General features: G+C 34.5%; 1 protein-coding gene across 9 annotated transcripts in view; it reads right to left on the reverse strand.

The window, feature by feature from the left end:
• LOC122156051 (ABI family member 3 binding protein) overlaps positions 1-20,202 on the reverse strand; it is a 121,010-nt gene that overhangs the window by 55,806 nt on the left and 45,002 nt on the right. For 5 of the 9 annotated variants that reach the window (XM_042810512.1, XM_042810507.1, XM_042810504.1 and 2 more), the window contains exons 7-12: positions 16,845-16,896; positions 15,760-15,822; positions 15,070-15,165; positions 12,479-12,556; positions 8,881-8,958; positions 7,520-7,594 (exon numbers count right to left, since the gene is read on the reverse strand). In XM_042810512.1, the coding sequence (XP_042666446.1) occupies positions 7,520-7,594; positions 8,881-8,958; positions 12,479-12,556; positions 15,070-15,165; positions 15,760-15,822; positions 16,845-16,896 (442 nt within the window). The remainder of the gene's footprint in view (positions 1-7,519; positions 7,595-8,880; positions 8,959-12,478; positions 12,557-15,069; positions 15,166-15,759; positions 15,823-16,844; positions 16,897-20,202) is intronic. The other 4 variants (XM_042810509.1, XM_042810510.1, XM_042810508.1 and 1 more) reach the window with 3 other exon arrangements.

A 20,202-nucleotide genomic window follows, 5' to 3' on the forward strand; every position in this document is an offset into this window, starting at 1 on the left:
CTAGCAGAAAACAGACTTGGCGGGGCTGAGAAGCTTAACAATATATTAATCTTATTTTTACTATAAATAAAGGACTGGCCAAATCACTGACATGATATTACTATTTGAAATCAGATCTTACTTTTCACTAGAATTTTCCAAAGCCTTAATTCTGCTGTTCAGCAACCTTAAGCTCCAAGCTCTATTAATGCTTGCTCAATGTCTCAGCAGAGAGATGCCAGCAAACAAGTGATGAATGGCCATTTTTCTGAAGAGTTCTTGGGACATTTTTCATCCACCTATACTTGTATGGTCTGTTGTCTGACAGTTCACTGAAAAAAAACTGACTTAAGTAAGCTGAATTGCTTGTACTGTAGCTCTCGTTCTAATTTTGCACAGAAAAAATACATAAAAATATGTAATGTGGTAGAAAATCTAGTCTCAGTGTATTGCATCCCTTTGCTACATTGACGGCCTTATTCAATTTCTAAGATAGGTAAGACTGTTGGTGAAATCTTTCAAGCCTGCAGAAACCTGAAAAAATTGGTGGTAATAGCCACTAACCAAATCAGTAAATGTTTTTTTCCCATGGTTTTAAACCTTGTGGGATATTAAGAATAGCTAAAGCTTTTTCCACCAATGGAGAAGTATGTTGCATATGCAATATACAAAATGAATAGATTTGACACGCTGGGATGTATTTAACCATTTGAAATAACAGGCCTGGTTATAAAATCCTTTACAGAAAAATGGAGGACACAGTCTTGCTACTTGCTTAAAAGCATTTTTAAAATTTACTTTTATATCACTTTAATATTCAACTATGAATTCCTGAAAAATTCCTGCAGATACAACAGATCTCAAAACACTCCCAGTTACACGGGGGAGTGTGCATTCCTCAGTTAAAATGGCAAAGCAGAATCAACCCTCTATCTAACAAACCATTGCTATGACTTTTGAAAGACTGTCTGCAAGTCAGGAGAAGTACACTGAAAAATGATATCATTATCAGCTGAGATTGGAAGCATTTCTGGCACGCCAGATGTTTTGGATCTTGAAGAAAGAGTCTTAGTTTCATCTAAATCTGAAAAGGTAATGTCTATTAATAGGTTTATTTACCTCAGAGCTACTACATATAGGACATGACTCAGCAGACAAAATTTGCAATGCTAAAATAAAAGCAGAAAGAAATCTGCTTGCAAGCTAGCCAGAAATGAGAATGCCTCATGAACTGTTGGTTGGTGAGCATGTCATTGTAGAAAAATATCACTTAATTATTCATTTTAGCAAGAATTCTTACTATTGTTTAAGAGTCTTAAAACATGCATTAAGATTTGCAGGTAGTAAGGTAACACCTTTTGATCCAGTAGGCAGACAATGTGCCATCTGATATAAAGCCAGTCAAAATAACCTTTTCGCGGAAATATTACACAGAAACGTATGTTAAACCCCTCATTACCAGGCCCACAGCTGGCAACCTCAATAATGAGAAAACCAAAATCAACCAACTAAAACCCATTGCAAGGATTCTATCCCCCATCTATAAAGATGAATGACAAGTGCAGATGAGAATCTGGTTAACTGCAGCAATAAATGGTATGAATTACTGGGACAGTGACAACTAAAGCAAGGGAAATGTTCCAAAAACAGCAGTAAGGATAGAAATGGAAAGTAAGACGTTAAAACTAAAGCAAGTCAACTTATCAATTTTACCCAGTGCTGTTTCTAACAAATGCGGTTCTGTGGTAATTACAGGCATGGTAATCTCCAAATCAGCAGTAAATCCAGCTGCAGGGAAAAAATGCAAATACATCTGAGAAAGAGTTGCATGTAAATAAATTAAGGGGGTAGAACTGAAGAAAAAAGAGGAATTTCAACTTCCACTGCTCTGCAGAAGTCAAAATTTTATTTATGTATTTTTTTAATGAACCTTGTTCTAGTCTGGGTATTTTAAATACCTTAACTATATGGCTGAATGCATTTTCTTATTTTCCTATATGTGAGAATATCTACAAAGGAACTGAAAATCTATCTATCTATCTATAAAACTATATATAGATTTGCCTCAAATAGCATCTGAAAAAAAATGGGCCCACAATTTATACCACATCTTTCCACGAAGGTTAGAAATCTTCATAAACTGAGGGAAAATGACTGTAAGTTCAGGAGATAAAAGTTTCTCTACTCCACTTCATTAAGCCACTTATCTCTATGCAGTTTCTCAAATTTTGTTCAACTCAACTTGTGTGCACCTGCTCCATATAAAATAATTAACTAATTTGATTTAAAATCATTACCTGGGACTAGGAGGCTTTGTAATATTTTGCACCAAGTCTGAACTTCCAAAAACTGCATTAGGGTGCCAGAATCCAGTTTATTATACAGCAAAGAACTTAAACTACAGCTCTATTACTGTAAGTTTGTAGCAATGAACTGCTTCCTTTCTCCTTACCTCCTTCTATCTCTTTCTCATTGCTTTCACTTCTCATGCATATACATGCTCACATTCAAACAAAGCCCAAAAATACCAAGCATCATCACATACCAAAAGCTTCAGGAAAGTAAAACAACCCATCCCTACAGCTCTAGTCCACAGTATAGCTAAATTAGAATGGTCTGGACTGAAATGTGTACTTGCTGCTTTTAAGTCAATGTACAGGAAAAATCACAGCAAAATTTGTACTGGAACATGTACACTGACAGAAAGAAAGTGAGAAAGAAAACTGATTTATCATCAGAAAGTATAGCTTAGTTGACAGTAACAATCTTCTACCTTGCAAAATTTACATCTTCTCTTGATGAATTTGTTAGATCAATACTGCCCTATTCAGCTGTGTGCTTGTTGCAGTCTTGCTTTTCATCTGGGTTGTGCTTGGTCCCAGGAATTATGACACTGCTATAGGATTGGAAGAACTAACACATACTGCAACATCCAATGCAGGCAATATAGAATAAGTGACTCAAACCACTAATAGTAGTAAACTTTCAGCATACATTTAAAAGATTATGCTTCTAAAATAATATTAGTGTAATTTACCAGCATCTGTCATTTCTGAAGCTGTAAAAGTTTGAGGAGTAGAAGTAATATGAAGAAAGCCATGGGAAGCTGGAAAATAAAAACACAAATCGTGTCGTATTATTTTAAAATGACAAGAACCATCTGCAGCAGCACTGTCTTTTATGAGCTGAAGAAAAGTTTAGCTAATATTTAACACATTAAGTCCTCCAAAAAGGTAGACTCAAATATACTATAATCAATTGTGACTTAAAAACAATTGTATTTATTTCCAAAATTATTAATATTAATGCACAGATGTATAATGTACTGATGACCAAACTGTCATCAAAATCACGCAAGAAGTTCTGAGCTTATATGAAGAAGCTTATATGAAGAAGAAGAAAGAGAACAAATTATGAATAAAAATGAGAAGATTGGTACGGTATGGAATCTTTGTTTAGAATTTCAAGGATCAAGCAGGAGGATGTCCTGGTGCTGAAACTGGAGAAGGAGAAAGAAAAGATAACAAAGCAAGAATGAAACATAGGAGCTATCTTTTGTCAGGCATGTGAATGGCTGACATTTCCAGGTGATCTTCCCTTTAGTAATGGATTTCGTCCAAAAACATATGCATCTGGCAATACACTGTTGGCATGTTAGGGAAGTGAAATCTTTCCAGCTGGCTCCTTATACATTTGTTTCTTTTGGATACTGGCAGTGGCCCCACATAAAAAAAAGCCCTACTCAAACACCCAAATTGCCTCATCTTAAAAATAGGAGTAGTATATTTGGAGGTATTTTCAATACATTAAGTAGCCAATTTACTCAGAGTGTAGTGGGATCCTGACACAAGCTGCCCAGAGAAGCTGAGGATGTCCCATCCCTGGAATCATTCAAAGCCAGGCTGGATGGGGCCCTGGGCAGCCTGAGCTGGTAGGTGGCAGCCCTGCCCAGGGCAGGGGCTTGGAGCTAGATGATCTTTACAGTCCTTTCCAACCCAAGGCATTCTATAATTCAATGAACGTCTACGTTTTCAGTAACATGTTTTTATAGTTCCAGTTTTGAGATCTGGGTGATTCGGAATTGGCATGTCTATATTCATCTATGAAGGCTAAAGGAAGGCCTATGCTTTCAAAACAACCAATCAAAGAAACAACAAAACTCATCCACAAAACAGTAGTTCAATTATAATTTCGTATAAAAGTTCATAAAGAAACCTGTAAATCAATATAACACTTCCATATCTGTAGTTATTCTTCATTATGTCAAACTCAACAAACTGTTCAATGAGAGTCAGTATGCCTTTTCAGAAAATTCCTAACTGTCAAGAGAATTAATCTGATGAGAAATCATTACCAGATTTTGTGGGCTGCACTTCTGTGGTACCAGATGTTTTGGATCTTGACGAAACAGGCTGCGTTTCATCAAAAGCTGAAAAAAGAATCTGAGCTTAAACTGCTGAGACCTGTGACTTAATGAGTTAGCATAAGAAGCTTTGTGAAGGCTGTGAAATTCCAGATGATGCCAATGCAAAGCATTATAGACGAAAAGTGAGGCGCAAGACAACTGTGCAATGACAACAGGAGATGATGGCTTACAATCCAGTCTTCAGACTTGCAATTAGAGTTCCACATGCCCAAAAGAATGAAATTTTACCTTATTAAATTTTGGAAGATATGAGATGCAGCTTCACAATAAGAAGTGAAAGAAATAAGAAAGAATAAGATTTGACAACGTTGTCTTTATGTGGTCAGTTTTTAAGCCAGTAACAAATGTCTTTTTCAGATGATTACACAGACAAAAGCAGCTTGATGTGAGTGTTGGTAGCCAAGATTCTAACGCAGATCTTAAAATTACCGTTTGCAGATCTAATTGATATAAATATAATGGAAAAATATGGAAATAATCCACGGATTACCTATCTCCATCTCTCTGGTATCTGCTGAAGGTAGAGATACAGATTTCAAGGTTGGACTCTGAGTAGCTAAGAGTAAACATGAAAAAAAAATAAGATATCCAGGCAAATAGTCTCATTGTAAATGGCATGAAATTTAATTTTAGCTGTAACTATTAAGTTCTTATTTAGATTAAATTTTTGTTCTCACGGGTGTTTTTTACTGTATGCAACCTTTAGCATAAATCCAATCAGGTTTTCATACACAACCAAAAAGCTATAAGCCAAACAAACACACTTGAAGTAGCATTTGCAAGTGTGTATCAACTGGTTCCTATTATATTACACAGAACTATTTTAAAGAAAGGTGTAATTGGAAATGATGAAAGAAGTAAGAAAGACGAAGTCAGTGAAATAACTGTGAAAAGGAGAAAACAGGATCTTTAAATTGCTGTGTTGTAATGAATAGTACTACAAGACCTTAATGTTATTTCACTTAGAAGTATAGGTGATTTCAAGAGAGCTATTGTGCTTTAATGGAAACAAGGAATCAAGTTGGAATTGGGTATTCTTACCTAAAGGGTAACATGAGTGAACTTCCATCATGTGTGGGTTTTACGGTAAGAAATAAGAAACAGATCCTATTAAATCATGTGTACAAGCCCCTGATAACACTTCTTTCCAATTTAAAAAAAAAAAAAAAAAAAAAAAAAAAAAAAAAAGCTGCAATTGTCACTTATGCTTACCTAGGTTATAATGTATATGAAAGACAAAATTTCATCTACATTTTTAATTGCTCCTTAACAGTATGATTTTTTTTTTAAGTAGCTACACCAGGATTTTAAAGCTAACCTTCTCTGAGATTGACAAAAATATTCAAATAAAAAGGTGTAGGGCTCAGTTTGAATGCAGACAATATGAATTTATGAAACAGAAGTCTGTCCTTTTTTGGTCATATATTGAATCTGCTTCCTCATTTGCCTTTAACCAACAGATCACATTAATAAATATTATTCCTGGTTACTATGTCCTGATTTCAATACAGAAAAGAATACAAACAAGCATTATGATTCACAACTTTGGCCAACAAAAGCTTCCTTTGATATTTTTACATATAGTAAGAGCTATGAGAGATTTCCCAAAGGCATCAGAAGAGTAAAGCTATGTTAACAAAGCTATCTTTTCAGAAATGTTTGAATTCAAAATACACTGACCACACAGAAATTTTATAAAATAGTGGGAGATGTCTCCCTCTGGTACAATCTTGATAGAAAAATAAAGGAAAACGTCTTCTGAGAAACTAGGACAGAATACAGGTCATGCACTTTAGCTTCAATAACTAAATTCTCTCTTTTTTTCCCACTGATTTCATGACCTGAGGTGATCACAACATGCTGAGGCACAGCGCAGCAAAATTTCCCGCAAATGACTCCTGCAGTCACTCTCACAGAGTACCACTGAGTTCAGCACTGACTTCACTGGGAGCACAGATGCTCCACCTGATCCAATGTCAGAGTCCAACCTCACATAATTAAATCTCAGGTTTTGCTACGTGGCAGAAATGGAAGACATCAGAACTTGAATTTAACGTGTATTTTTGCTCAACTGTTACCATTTTACCTCTACTACTGACAGAAACATAGGAGCAGATTATTCTCTAGTAAGCAAAAATATTTCCTATCCATAATAATTTTTCAGGCTTTAAACAACTACAATTCAGTCAAACTTGTTTGTAAAATGTTAAATGGACTTTTTATTTTTAATGCTACCTCTAATTACATTTAACCAAACTTACAGTGAAAATAAATATGAATCTCTATCCCCTTAAGCAGAGTTGTCAAATATTGCAACAAATCAACAGCGAATTCTCAAGATCATTCAAATTGTACTGCTTGGTTCAAATAAGCACTTCAAGAAATCATGAGCTCTTCCAGGAAATGATTTTAAAATTGGCAGTGCATTAAGTACATTGTCTAATTAAATCAGCACCATTACATGATAAATTCTCATTCAAAGCTTAGTGAAATACAAATCTATACCGACTCTAGGTCACTTCTGTTAACTAATGAAAAGGTCACAATCTGTAATGGCATGGGTGTAATTGTGCAGCCCTGCAATATGGTACTGCCACTGTTACTAATAGGCTATAAGCTTTATACTGAGTTCAGGACTAAGACTAGTCAGGTTTGCTCTACCCAAACTCTCCCTGACCTGCTTACAGTTTTGTTTTAATTTGGTTAAGCTGTGACAACTTCACCAATTGATTAGGTGACCATATCTAATTTTTTTTCTTTTGGTTATCTTAGGGGGTACTACAATGTAAGTATTTGTTCAGTTGTTGATTTATATTTCAACGAGGCATAAGTTGCCATCATCATACCATAAATAAAAGTTATAAAAGGTAGCTCATATACCCTTTTATTCTTTAAGACGCATGAATTCAGAGCAACCTGTCACTATAATAAAACAAAAAAGAAAGACTGAGAATGAAAGATGTGACCTGCAAATTTTGGGAAAAAACTAATTGCTGCAATAATTTACATACAAAATATTATTGCAGTTGAAGTGTTAAAAACAAACAAAAAAAAAGAGGTAATTCAGATAATTTTACACAGAAGTTTGCTCAAATTTACAAACAAAATAATTACCAAGTTCTGTCAATGGACTTTTTGGATCATCAAAGATTCTGGTTCCAGGAGGAAGTGGATGTATTTCATTAGAAACTATGATAAAAGAAATAATCAAGGCTTTATTTAATACAGAGTATTGCAAGACAAAGTATGGGACTGTATTTTGACTTCTAAAGCATTCTGGAAACCAATGGTGTTTACCAATAACAACGAGTTCCACCCTGGGGAAAAAACAAAACATATGCAGTTTTGCCACTTAAAAAGATGTGTGGAATCTGAATAAAATCATCATTTCCCATAATCATAATATTAAGAACCACCAATTAGAGGAAGCCAGTAATAAAAATCCACCTGTAACCATGATCACCTAGTTTGAAATTAAGCAGTGACGCACCTTGATTCACTTTCATATCTCCATCTTAAAAGGCATGTTAGAAAACAGGCAAAGTTAATTATGGTTAAAAGGTGATTAAATGTAACTTTGAAAATGAGACAATGTTTTAACTTCAGTATGTTCTGGAAACCTGCTTGCAACTGTAACAGACAAAAGAGAGGATGATATTATCATGAATCAATAGGAATACGTAAAAACAATTGAGAAGAACTAGCAGTCCTCTTCATGTGGAACATCTGTATTTCTGTGCTGGAAAAAGCTCACTCTTCTCCTTTAACACTCATCATCCTGTATTTATGCCATTTTTGATTTAGAAAATCTAATCCAAATTAAATATGTGTATACATATATAGCCAGAAGTTCATGTTCATGATTTTGCACAGTTTTAGGATTAAAATAAAGGCAAAACCAACATTGGAGAACTTAGAATTCTAAATGCCAGAAGAAACATAAGAAATCTTTCAAGTAATGGGAGATCTCAAAAAACAAAAAACAAAAAACCCAAACATTACAGCTCTTTTTTTTTTTTTCTCTAAGTCAAACACAAATACATGTCATATACAATAAAAAAATATTCCTTTTACACCACTGTTGATGTTATCCAAATGAATCTGTTGTCAAAGGAAAATTATCGAGTTTGCAAGTTTCATTCTATCACTAAAACCACTTTACTGATGGAATTTTTATCTGATGTGAGTTATTCAGATGACATACAGAGAAAGCAATACTTTGAAAAACAAGATTGAATCACCCAGTCAAAACTGCTAGCAATAATCATGCATAACAGACACAGCTCAGTCAGTGCTGGATCCATTCTGCTTTACATTTCATCTGTGAGATGCTGGAAGCACAAAGGGAACAAAAAATTTTAATTAGGACTTTCTTTGATGCTGCTCAGTAGAAGGAATGTAGTAGAAAAGTCATCTGAAAATGGAAAAAATACATTTACTGTATATAGAAGGTAAGAAGCAGCAAAATTAGTTACCCAATATGTTTTGAGTTTGCAATTCGGGCTTAGGCGTTGATTTAAATTCCTTAGGTCCGTGTTTTTTCTCAGCCTGAGCTAGAAAAAAAGAAGCTTTATTTAATTTTGAATCTCTCTGTGCATTTCTGTTCATCTACTGCCCAAAGCCCACTGCTTTTTCAACCACTATTCTATGTCAGCTGATTAGTATTTTTTTGCAGCAGCAGCGGATAATTTCAGTATAATTCATTTTTATCTTCACTTATGAATTCCATGAGATTGGGTTAATTTTGTAGCAGTTTTACATAAGAAAAAACAAACAAACAAACAAAAAAACCCAAACATGTTAGTCAAAAAGACTTAGAAACTCAAACAGTACTTCTGCTGCAGACTCTCAAGTTTCATTCATAGAACACAGAATAACAGAATTGTTACATCACACAATGTATTTACAAATATTTTCTCTACCATTCTGGATTTTTTAATTATTCTAATTGAAAAATCATCAGAAAAAAAAAAAAAAAAAAAAAGAATAAAGATTCCCCTGTAATAACACCTTAGTTCATTTTATCCAGTGATAGCAATATAACAGTCTTTTGACTTTTACTCTTTCTTCTACACCTTCACAATAAAGTATGGGTAGCTAATCAAACAGCCATTCATTGCAGCTATACTGAATTGCTAACTATATTTTAATATACTAGTGCATAATTATACTCCTTATTTTGCATAACATTTAATTCTTAAGGTATGTAAGCCAATATCACTTCTTTCTTGCATCTTGTCAGAGGTCTTTTAGTGTTTAATCAATCATAAAGGACATATGAGCAAAAGTCTGAGGTTATGAAACAAGAGCAATATGGAACATGGGATGTTAAGTTCTCAGCCTTAAATATGGTGAGAACATTAGTTCCTTCCAGAAAGCAAATTACACAGTATTTAGCACATATTGGTATATACAGGGGATAGTGGTGATTAGCTTCAATATCGGATTACATTTCAGTCTTTACTTAGTTTAAGATCACTTTCATTTTGAAATGGAGTAAAAGAGAAGTTATTTTTGCTTGTTTGCCTTATTCTCCACGCTTCTTTCACAACCCATTCAGCATGTTAAGCATGCTTCAGGCAATAACAGAAAGGGTAAATGTATAAGCTTATTATTTCATTTCCTGAAGAAAACATGCTGTTTCCCAGCTTGAAAATAGCTGGATAGCTGCCACTACAGTTAGAAACTTTTTACTATTTTCTGTTTTGGAGGACAGTGTGTTTCAGTGCTTTGAAAGCTATAATCTCCATACATGCTGCTTTATTAAGACCCAATTCAGTTTCTACTATATCAACTATAGTGTTCTTACTGTCATCAGTGGAAAGAGATTTATTTCTACAGAGAAGTTAAAGCAATTTATCTCTATGAACTCTGTGGGAGAAAATTCACCCGTGAGAGACCTTGAAAGATAATAGCAGCAACAAACAAACCCAGACAAATTCCTCAGAAGTGCTTCAAAAGCAAACATTTCTTTCTGCTTAAATGTAACCATGAGAAAAAAGCAAATGCAGATATTTAGACATCATTATGATTTCTTTTTTAAGAAGTCTTTTGGTTTTCACTCACATGAAGCATGACCCTTGACAACCAAGTTAGCTGAGCATGTCTAAAACTGGGATAAAGGAAATGAGGCTCTCCTCTGTTTCACACAGATTTTTGTAGAAATGAAGTGAAGCAATTTTGTAAAAAGAGATAAAGGACATAGAAACTTTAGGCCTCGAAGTTAAAAATACTTCCGACTTTTCCCAGTAATTAGGTGAAGCAGGTTTAATAATTTCCTGGGATGGTTCAGTGGTGGCTGCAAAGTAAATCGTTAACAAAACCAAGCAAATATAGTTAGTTTGCTATCACAGCATGGAACAGAGCTAGAATCCATTTAGGTCGCATTTCCCTTGACTCTTTCATTCCTGATCTTCTTTTCCTCCCCAGTCTGAAGATATGATGGAAGCACAGTCCTCACTTTGATATATCATGTGAGCACATGGGGAAGTCTTCAGAGGCCAGAAGGAGGAAGAACTTGAAAAGGACAGCAACACAGAAATTGCTCCTACTAAAACTAGCCCTAGCTTGGATTCACAGATGGTCCATTTCAATTCAAGTCTGTTCTCTATTTCACAAATCTACTCTGATGTATTTCTGGTACAACCCCCTACTAAAAGAAATAACCTGCTGTTTTTTTGTTTGTCTGTTTTCTGAATTAGTTCTTCCATGTCCTAGGCAAATGCACTGATATTTCTAACCATTGGTCAGCTATAATTTCCTTGCCAAGTGAAGAAAATGTTCACACTTGATTCAATTCAGAGAATTTAAAAGTCTGTGAAAAAAATTAAAAACCATTACAAAGTAGTATTCTTTCTAGAATATAATATTCCTAAGTGGAAAACATGAAGCAACAAAGAGCTTACTAGTTAGTCTTTCTGTAAAAGTGCATGCCAAGGGAGGGGAGGCCTGAAATTGAGAAAACGGTGGGATTTTTGTCTGACAAACACAAAATAGTTACTGACCCACACAGAACAGAACACACCCTTTGGCAAAGGCTTACAGTAATGTAAGAGTGGCCCAGCTCATGGAGCCTTTCAGGTAGTTCTGCTTGCTGAAACACTCTAAGCGCCTTTATTCCCTTCTTGAATGACAGAGATCACACAGTTCCTCTTAAATAAACATTCTGATGCCTCTTCTGGCACCCCTCTTTAAATGTTTCACAGCAAATAATTACTATGTCTTACTTAAAAAAAAAAAAAATCCAGTGTGATTTTCAAATTGGTGAATCCAAACAAAATATAATCAAATAGATCCTAATCCTAAATCAAAATGTGTCTACATGTTATCCTGTCTGTCAAATGCAGCCCTTGCAAAAGGCTGGTGCTCAGAGCTCTCACTTCAGTTGCTTGCGCAAGTCTTGCTTAAATGTGTAACTACAAAAGTTATTTTTGCATGGACAACATGCAAACATAGATCCTACTCAGAGAACTTCTGTTTTCTTTCAAAGGATTTGCTCTCACTTTGCTGTTTCCTACTGTCATTTTTAAACTGAAATACCATAATCAAAATGAATGCATTCTTTGATGTAAATAAGCGTGAAACTCCTGAAATATCTACTTTAATATTAGAACTTGGTGCTATGATCAACAAAGCATAAACAAAATGAATAGTCACCAAAGGAAAGGAGATATGGAAGCAAAACCACAGAAAAAGCAAGTAGTAGATTAAAAAGGTTCTGTTTCAGAACAGAACTAACAGTATCATAGCAATAATAACATGTGTAGTTGTTTGTTTTGCCATTTTTTCACAATTTCAAGATATTCAACAGTCCACAAAGATACAATTCTAATATATAAATATCTACTAACCTAACATTTGGAGTATTGGAACCTTTGCTCCAAAATTAATCAGAATTTTATCTACATTTTATTCTATGTATCACTCACAGCTACTAACTCAGCTTTATTATGCTTTTGTCCTCCAACTACTGCATTTAACTGCAGAGTAAGCAATGTAAAAATGAGTTTAATTTCAGTTTATATCTTTGGCAAATATATTCACTAGAGTTTCTGAAAATAGAACACTTATTACCTGGGAGAGACTGAGGCGAGATTTCTTGAACTTCTGGTGTTTTGGATTCAGCAGGCCATACTTGAGTTTCATTCTTACCTAAAGGGACAAAGACATTAGAGAGTTACAGGAAAGCTGCATCTGCTCTTTTCCACTAGAGATTTATTTCTGTCTCACTTCAGTTTGCCAAAGTAAATCAACATGGATAAATGTGGAAAGCTGAATACCTTTAGGAATCAATAAATTCCACTACAATGAATACAAGCATTTGCCTAAAAACGTTAAACACACGTGCATTTGTAATATTGGTTTATTCCTAAAAGATACTTTGAAAATAGGATTCACAGCATAAATTTATGCTTTCCGAGTCGTTACATTCACAGTGCAAAATAGTTTTGCCTAACATTTCAACAGTAAAATAGTTAAATACTTTTCAGAATTCGAAGATGTAATATAGATGTAAGGATTTTATAAGAACAGTCAAATAAATTTTCAGATATTACAGTGACAGAGTGTGCATGTGTTCCTTTACCTTATTTCTGTCAAGTATAGTGGTTGGACAAAATCCTTTAATTTCAACAGATATACATACATAAAAATAGCGGATCTTGGGGACGTTCATTTTGAAAACAGTAATATCTGTGTTTTTCTATTTTCACTGTGAAGAAGGAAATTCATTTTGTGGGTGAGATCTTTTCTGTTTTTTTCTGGGCTACTATTCTTCAAAAAAACTGGTAGATTTTTGAAAAAGTAAATAGAAAAAACTGGGAATTGAATAAACATGGTATCCCGGAATGCATTGTTTTGACTTTTCTAAATAATACAGAATTGTAGTAGTGGCAATATGTCAGAAAATCACTTAGTCAAAACTTCACCCACAGCAAAAGCTTTAATGCATTTTACTATAGACTTACATTGTTTACAGGCACGAGTGAAGGATATCCGTACTTGGTCAGTATGCTTTTTTCTCAATTACTTTATAAATTTAAATTATATTAAACAAATGATAGCAATGACTTTTCTCTTTTACACTTTGAAATCCAGTATTCCCCGGTGTGTAAGTACACCCATGTACTTGATGTTCTCTGGTAAGGAACACACGGTAAATGGAAAATAAAACATCACTTGCTTACCCTAGTTATTTTCACAAAGGTGTGCAATCTACCATGAAGAGTGGCTCCAAACTGACATCACACCAGCTGTTTTAAACAGACTAGAGCATCTAAATTTAGAAGTTCTACGCTTTCCCAACAGAGGAGGTTAGAAACTTTCAGGATAACTGAAACTACCTTTATATTTTTCTTTCTCCCTTTCTCCTCCCTTCTCCTCCCTTCTCTTCTCTTTTCCACAGTCACATACTGCTACTTTTATTGCACACCTACTGAACCCCTACTTAGTGAACCTTGAAGTCCTGCATCCAGGCCATTGATGAACTGGCCCCAAGATTGGGGAAACTTACTAGTGGCTGCCAGCCTACTGCAATCCCATTTACTTTGATCATTTGAGCCTGACCCATCAGCCAGTTCTTCACACATCACATTATGTTTTTGTCTGGCTATGCTGATCATTTTGTATAGAAGTATACTGTGAGAACAGTACTGAAAGCTTTGTTGAAATCCAAGTAATTCAGCTTCAGTTCAAACACATTCTTACTCAAACACATTCAAATTTTACTGTGCTGTGTCTCTTTACCCTTACATGCACCCAACATCTGAACAAAAACAAGCAGTGTTCTTTTCTTACTGCAAAGCAAGCCAGTCTGAGAATGTATCATGGTCAGTAATGAAGCAAGAGAATAAAATAAACAAATTAGAAATATGAAAGGAAGAAAATCTAATCTAGTTGTTAAGAATTAAAACTAAGTACTAAGACTAGAAAAGCCAAAAAGTATGAGCTCCAGAGTTTTTCTCAGGAGATGTCTGTAAAATGGACGAGGGGTGTTGTTAACATTTAAAAAAATAGCTGAATTTCCCATGAGTGCACCATTCACAGGTAATACACTAATTTATGAATCTTAAACAAAAACTTCATGAAGTCTCGTTCAGAGTGAGTTGGAACCTGCAGGTTCCAGTCATATTAATCAAACATACATGAAACTTGTACTGAAATGTTCTGCTTTGTGACAATTTTTTTTTTCCCATGGATTTTATTGCAAGAATCTCTCCATGAAACAGTCGCTCACATTTACTCATATCAGAATTCATACAACAAAAATTCATTGAAAACTTATTATTATAAAAGGACATAAACCTACCATTTTTCAAGATAAACAGTAAAAGAAAGTATCTATGGAAAAAAAAAGTTGAAAAGTAAAACAACAAAAAAATTCTAAGGATTATAAACATGGCTTTGGATTCCCATCTTTTCTTTTCTTTGGATCATTTCTTCATTCCTTTGAATGGCTTTGAAATATCTTAAAAACCTGACCAGATGTTTTAAAATAGGTGATTCCAATGAACTCTAACAATTCCAACTAAAATATTATATAAATAAATTAAAAAAAGAATGGTTAAATAGTGAAAAAAAGCTTTTCTCTTGTATACACAATCTCATACCAGCTAAACTACTGATACTGCTCACGAACAATAAAAGCTTTGTTCATTACTGCTTACCCAGTTTTTTTCTGGATACTTGACTTATGTCATCTATTGACAGGGGAGGAAGAAGTTTTTGCTGAGTTTCATTGAGACCTGGAACAATAAGATGCACTACAAAGAAAGATGAAAGAGCCATTAGTTCAAGAAAAAAAGAACAATATACAAGCTGCCCTACAGAACCAGTGGGTGTGTAGCCTGAGTATCTGAAAAATGGGTTAGTTCTGTTCTGTAACTGTTACTCCCCACTGGAGCAATGAGTGCAATTTCCCTATTTTAGTACTCAATATACTAGCACAATTTTACTACTAATTCAAATGGCAAACAAATTCTAAAGCATACAACCCTTGAGTACTGTAGTACCATTGATATATGAACATACTATCTGGTGGGCCAAAGAAGACTCAACAACAAACGTGTGGTTAATGACTACCTGTTTGACTCACATTTGTCCACTGAAACTCATACAAAACAAACTTAAGCTAAAGTTACATAGTTTTAAAGTGGTTCCATAGTTAAGAAATTAAACACCTTCCCAAAGTCAGGAATAAACTAGTCATGAGGTGCAGTGAACCTTTCTCGTCTATTACAGGCAGTTCTACTTTTACATTATATATAAATATAAGGAAAGAACTCTCAGAATCAATAAATTTACACAGATCTAATTGTCAGTCACAGAGGAGGGAAAATTAAAAATCTTCTTGTCACCTAGAATTGCTCCTGGCAGAGAAGAACTATCCGAAGTTTTTGACTGCGTCCGATTCTGAATAACTGTGGAGACAAAACAAACATGCTAGAAGATCATAACTGAAACAGGAAACAAAGACATGCCTGTGACAAATCTCAGCATTCTGAAAACCTTCTCTCAGTTTAATGCTAAGAGATGAGGACATCATCTTCGTCCTTTCTGTATTTGCATTCAGTTTAAAAGTCCCTTAAAGGTGCATCTCTTCTTTTCCCTAGCACCTTAGTTTGATATCTTTGATATAAACACATTATATGCTTATTTTAATATACATCCACCTCCAGCCTATCTCATTATGCTACCATTCGCATGTCTTCAGAAAAGATATATGATGGAAAAAGCAGATATGAAGTAAGCATCAGTACAGTCTTATTTTATAGGTAATTGCTGTAATTTGTCCTCATATCAGCTCCCATTTTCCTCCTGTTCTTGAACTGTGAACTGCTTTAGAAGACTTTTTTTTGTTGTTACTTCAAGTAGTTAATTTTCAAAAATTCCAATATCATGATAACTCTCACTGCTATAGTTGTTACTAAGAAACAGGAGTTTCTAAAGGGAGATACATGTATGCCGACTGTAGATGTCTCACCCCAGTGACTGGGCAAGGGAGGAGAAAGGAGGTTAAAGCAGTGATATATCTGCTTTAAAATATCTGAAATGCAGGCATAAAAAAATTTTGTAACAGCAATCTTATCTATACTGTTGCATTTCAAGCTCAAACATTGAGCTGAGAGACCAAAATAACTGGACAATTCAATTGAGACAGAAAAGAATGGGTAGTAGTAGAAGAAAAAAAAATACTGACAGCTATTCATTGACTCAAGTAAGGCATTGTTCACAATGAAAATAAGTAACTCGTGTTATTAACAAACAGGCATGAGTTGATAGTATTTGTAATTTGAGGATATCGTTGTTTCTAAAGTTCTATCCCTTCTAAAAGGAAATATTCATCACATTTACAACATAATAACAAGTTTTCCACCGCTATTAATTTTAAAGGACACTTGTAGAATATTTTAAAAGAATTCTAAACAATATACAAAATTACCTTGTTTGATTATGGTAACAGGGACCAACTTCTTATTATCTCTTAGCGTAAGCTGGAAGAAAGGGAAAAAAATCCTTGGGATAACTGCCATAATAGTAATTGAACTTTCTTGCTAACCAAAATAGAGGGCTCTGATCCAAAACCACGCCTGCCCCACACTGACACTGGAAATGGCTCCGGCTGCTCTTACTGAAGGTTACGCTATTGCTTCAGTTCCCAAGGGCTACCATGGAATATAACATTTTCATCTCCTTTTTCCAGCTTAAGATGTTTTGCTTCATAAAAAACACAGTATTTGACAGCTTAGGAAATCCCAATCTTTTTTTCTTTTAAAAATCTCTTGAGCACTCACTAGGGAGTAGACCAGAAAGCTAAGAAAAACTGACATTTAGTTGCAATAAAACATCAGAAATACGTGCAATTACAAATTTGGTCTCAGGATAATTTTATACTCTCAGGAATAGTATTTTTCAGCACAAACTATTCTAGAACCAGTTGTACTCAGCACTTGTGTGTGTATTCCGCTTAAAATAAGATTAAGTCAAGAGCTGTTTTATTTGGTGAAAATGTTTACAAAGACAAATTGGCAAGCCATTTGTGTTCTCAGAGTTTTTACACTAAATAGTTGCACTTTTCTCCTAATTTGTCTTGTACTCAGATATTTTTGCTTAAATGCGAATCTTTTTCAACATTGATAACTATGAAGAAGCACATGAATGAACCTTGCATTTTAAAAACAAATTAAAAAACTGATCTGCAAGATTATAAATAAGTATGCTCTACCAAGTGTCATAGGATCAACTTTTGAGAGCCTGCTACTATAATGAAGAAAGGGGAAAAGGGATATTGTAAAGCAAGCAATATGAAAATGCTAAGTACATTAGAAGTGGACCTTTTTCAGCTATACCTGGTTAACAAATAATAAAAAAAAAAATCGGAAACAAAATACCTGTCTGTGTTAAACGTACACCACTTAAAGTCAGCATCAGTTAAAGTTTGTTTAGGTCTACTTCACGTGAGAACGCTTGCATGAGAATTTAGCATTTGATGACAGATTTATTTACTTAACAATATATATTTTTGCTGTCTTCTAAACATTTAAATCATTATAAAGCACAGGTTGAGAAGCTTTCAATACAAATTAAAAGCTTAGGAACCTGGAAGAAGTCAGATCTTAAGAAATAAAGTCTTTTTCTCAGGAAAATGGACAGTGGCTGCTTATTCTATGAAAGCCAGTACCTTCTGCTACCTAAAAACAAGTTTGCATTGGTATGAACATAGTCAGATATTGTCATTTTCAGTCATTGTCCTTAACAAAGAATATGAAATCATCTTTTTTTCTTGTCACTCAGTATTTTTCCTTTAATACACATTAATAAGGCTTACCTTTCTTATTTGCCTCCTAGTGAAAAACTGTTTCAGACGATCAACTTTTGAAGTAACCCTGCAACTTATCTGACTCACAAGTGGGAATAAATGCATATATAAGAAGCAGCTGTCCATTTTACTGTATTTCTCATCAGGAGCCTTAATAATAAAATAAATAGCTTTTGTATTCCTAGCAAACACTAGCACGCCTCCAGTGTTTAAATGGTAATCATAATTATTGCCAGTCCTTTTACCAATATAGGATTCTTTCATTGACAAAAGCATACTTTCTCTGTTGAATAATAATGAATGATTGTAATGTCAGTGATATTAAAATGCTATACATTATACACGCATTAAGATAAATTCAAAATCTATCCTCTCAGATGAGAACAAATAACTGACATGAAATCCATGTTCTGCAGTTACTGTACATAAACTTTAATCTACATCAATCTTCAATTGCTGCTGTTGAAATCTAACACTTTGTTGTCAATCTTCTTAGACTCTAAAAGGGTCTAATACACATGTTTCTGAAATGGTTTGCTTTAGTAGAAAATTTTACTAGACAGAGAAACATCAAGATATCATGTAGTAATAGCAGAATTGTATTTTCCAGCGGGAGAACATAAACTCCGTTAGGTATCAGGAATATTCGTTCCTAACATAGTGGCAACTCAGTGAATGAAGAAGGATGATAAATAAGGTACTAATTAATTTCAGAGGAAAATTAGATTTCTAAGCTATGCTATAAACCAAACATCTTAAGTTCAGATGGCACGCCTATGACATATTGCAGTTCTTCAACATTCTGTCAAATAGCATATGGCAACAAGACTTATAGAGGTGCTTATTCTTTTTTTCTTATACTCCAATAACCAAAAAAGCTACAAGCAATTGAAACATATTTAAAAGAGACTCTTCAAGCACCACAGTCGGCGTTGAGTGGATAAGGTTTGGAAAAACACATTTTCAAATGATAGAAGATGGTAGCTATGCTTTTTGACTGAAAAACTCAAGGAGGAGTTCATTTTTCAGTGTGACATGAAACTTTAGGAACCTCATCAGACAGAAAGTAAAGAAATTTCTTCTGTTTTCTTTCCACCCTACCACCTCTCATTGTTTATGAAGAGAAAAAGCAATGACTGTCCCCCTTAAGGTCTCTTTTTTTCCCCTCCCTTTCTGGTTGTAGCTTACGCAGCCCCAGGAGCTTAGTCAAACTTTGTGGACGAGCCTGCCAAAAGAAACACAAGCTGAAATTTGACTGATGTTGAAAGTGGAGGATGACTAGATGGATTGGAAATGCTGCCTTAATAAACAGCCTTTTAAAATGTCTCAGTGAAGAGAAGAAATAGAACCATACTCAAACAATTCATTTGTGTCTTTGGAGCAAAACAAGGCGTAAACAAATCTTGGACTAAATGACAGTTACTTTGGCTTTGCACTGATGATATGATTGCGTCACTGAGAAATACTCCACCTAATGCTGTGGAAACTGAACTAATAACATAAATTCAAGAATTGGACACCATCAGCTTAGTTTTATGACTTAGTTTTTTGTACCACTAAGTGAGAGTGGTAAGTGAATTTTTGGAATAATGTGTGGAATGTTTTCATGATATTTATGTGGAGCTTGATAAAACCGTACCAGTCTTGATCTGAGCTTTGTGAAGCTGACTAAAAAGACAAGATGTTGGCTCCAGTTTTGCTTTCATGCTTAAGTTGTGCAAATATTTGGAAAACTGTTTTAGCTCATTTTCTCAGGACTTCTCTTTCATAAATAGAATATCTGCTCCCACAGCTGTGTCCTAACAAGTTTAGGGTCTTGACACACAGGAATAAAGGAACATAGCTTTCATACCAGATACCAGAATGTATTACCTGGTCTTAGGCTTTCACATACATCTTTAATAAAGTTTACAGGGCCAATGGGAAAAACAGCACAGTTGATTTAATCAACAGCATAGTGAAATGAGCACCTTCTTGAATA

This window comes from Centrocercus urophasianus, unplaced genomic scaffold (genome assembly GCF_019232065.1).
Source record: "Centrocercus urophasianus isolate 14NV4802_14NV808 unplaced genomic scaffold, USGS_Curo_1.0 seq_12, whole genome shotgun sequence".
Lineage (NCBI taxonomy): Eukaryota > Metazoa > Chordata > Aves > Galliformes > Phasianidae > Centrocercus > Centrocercus urophasianus.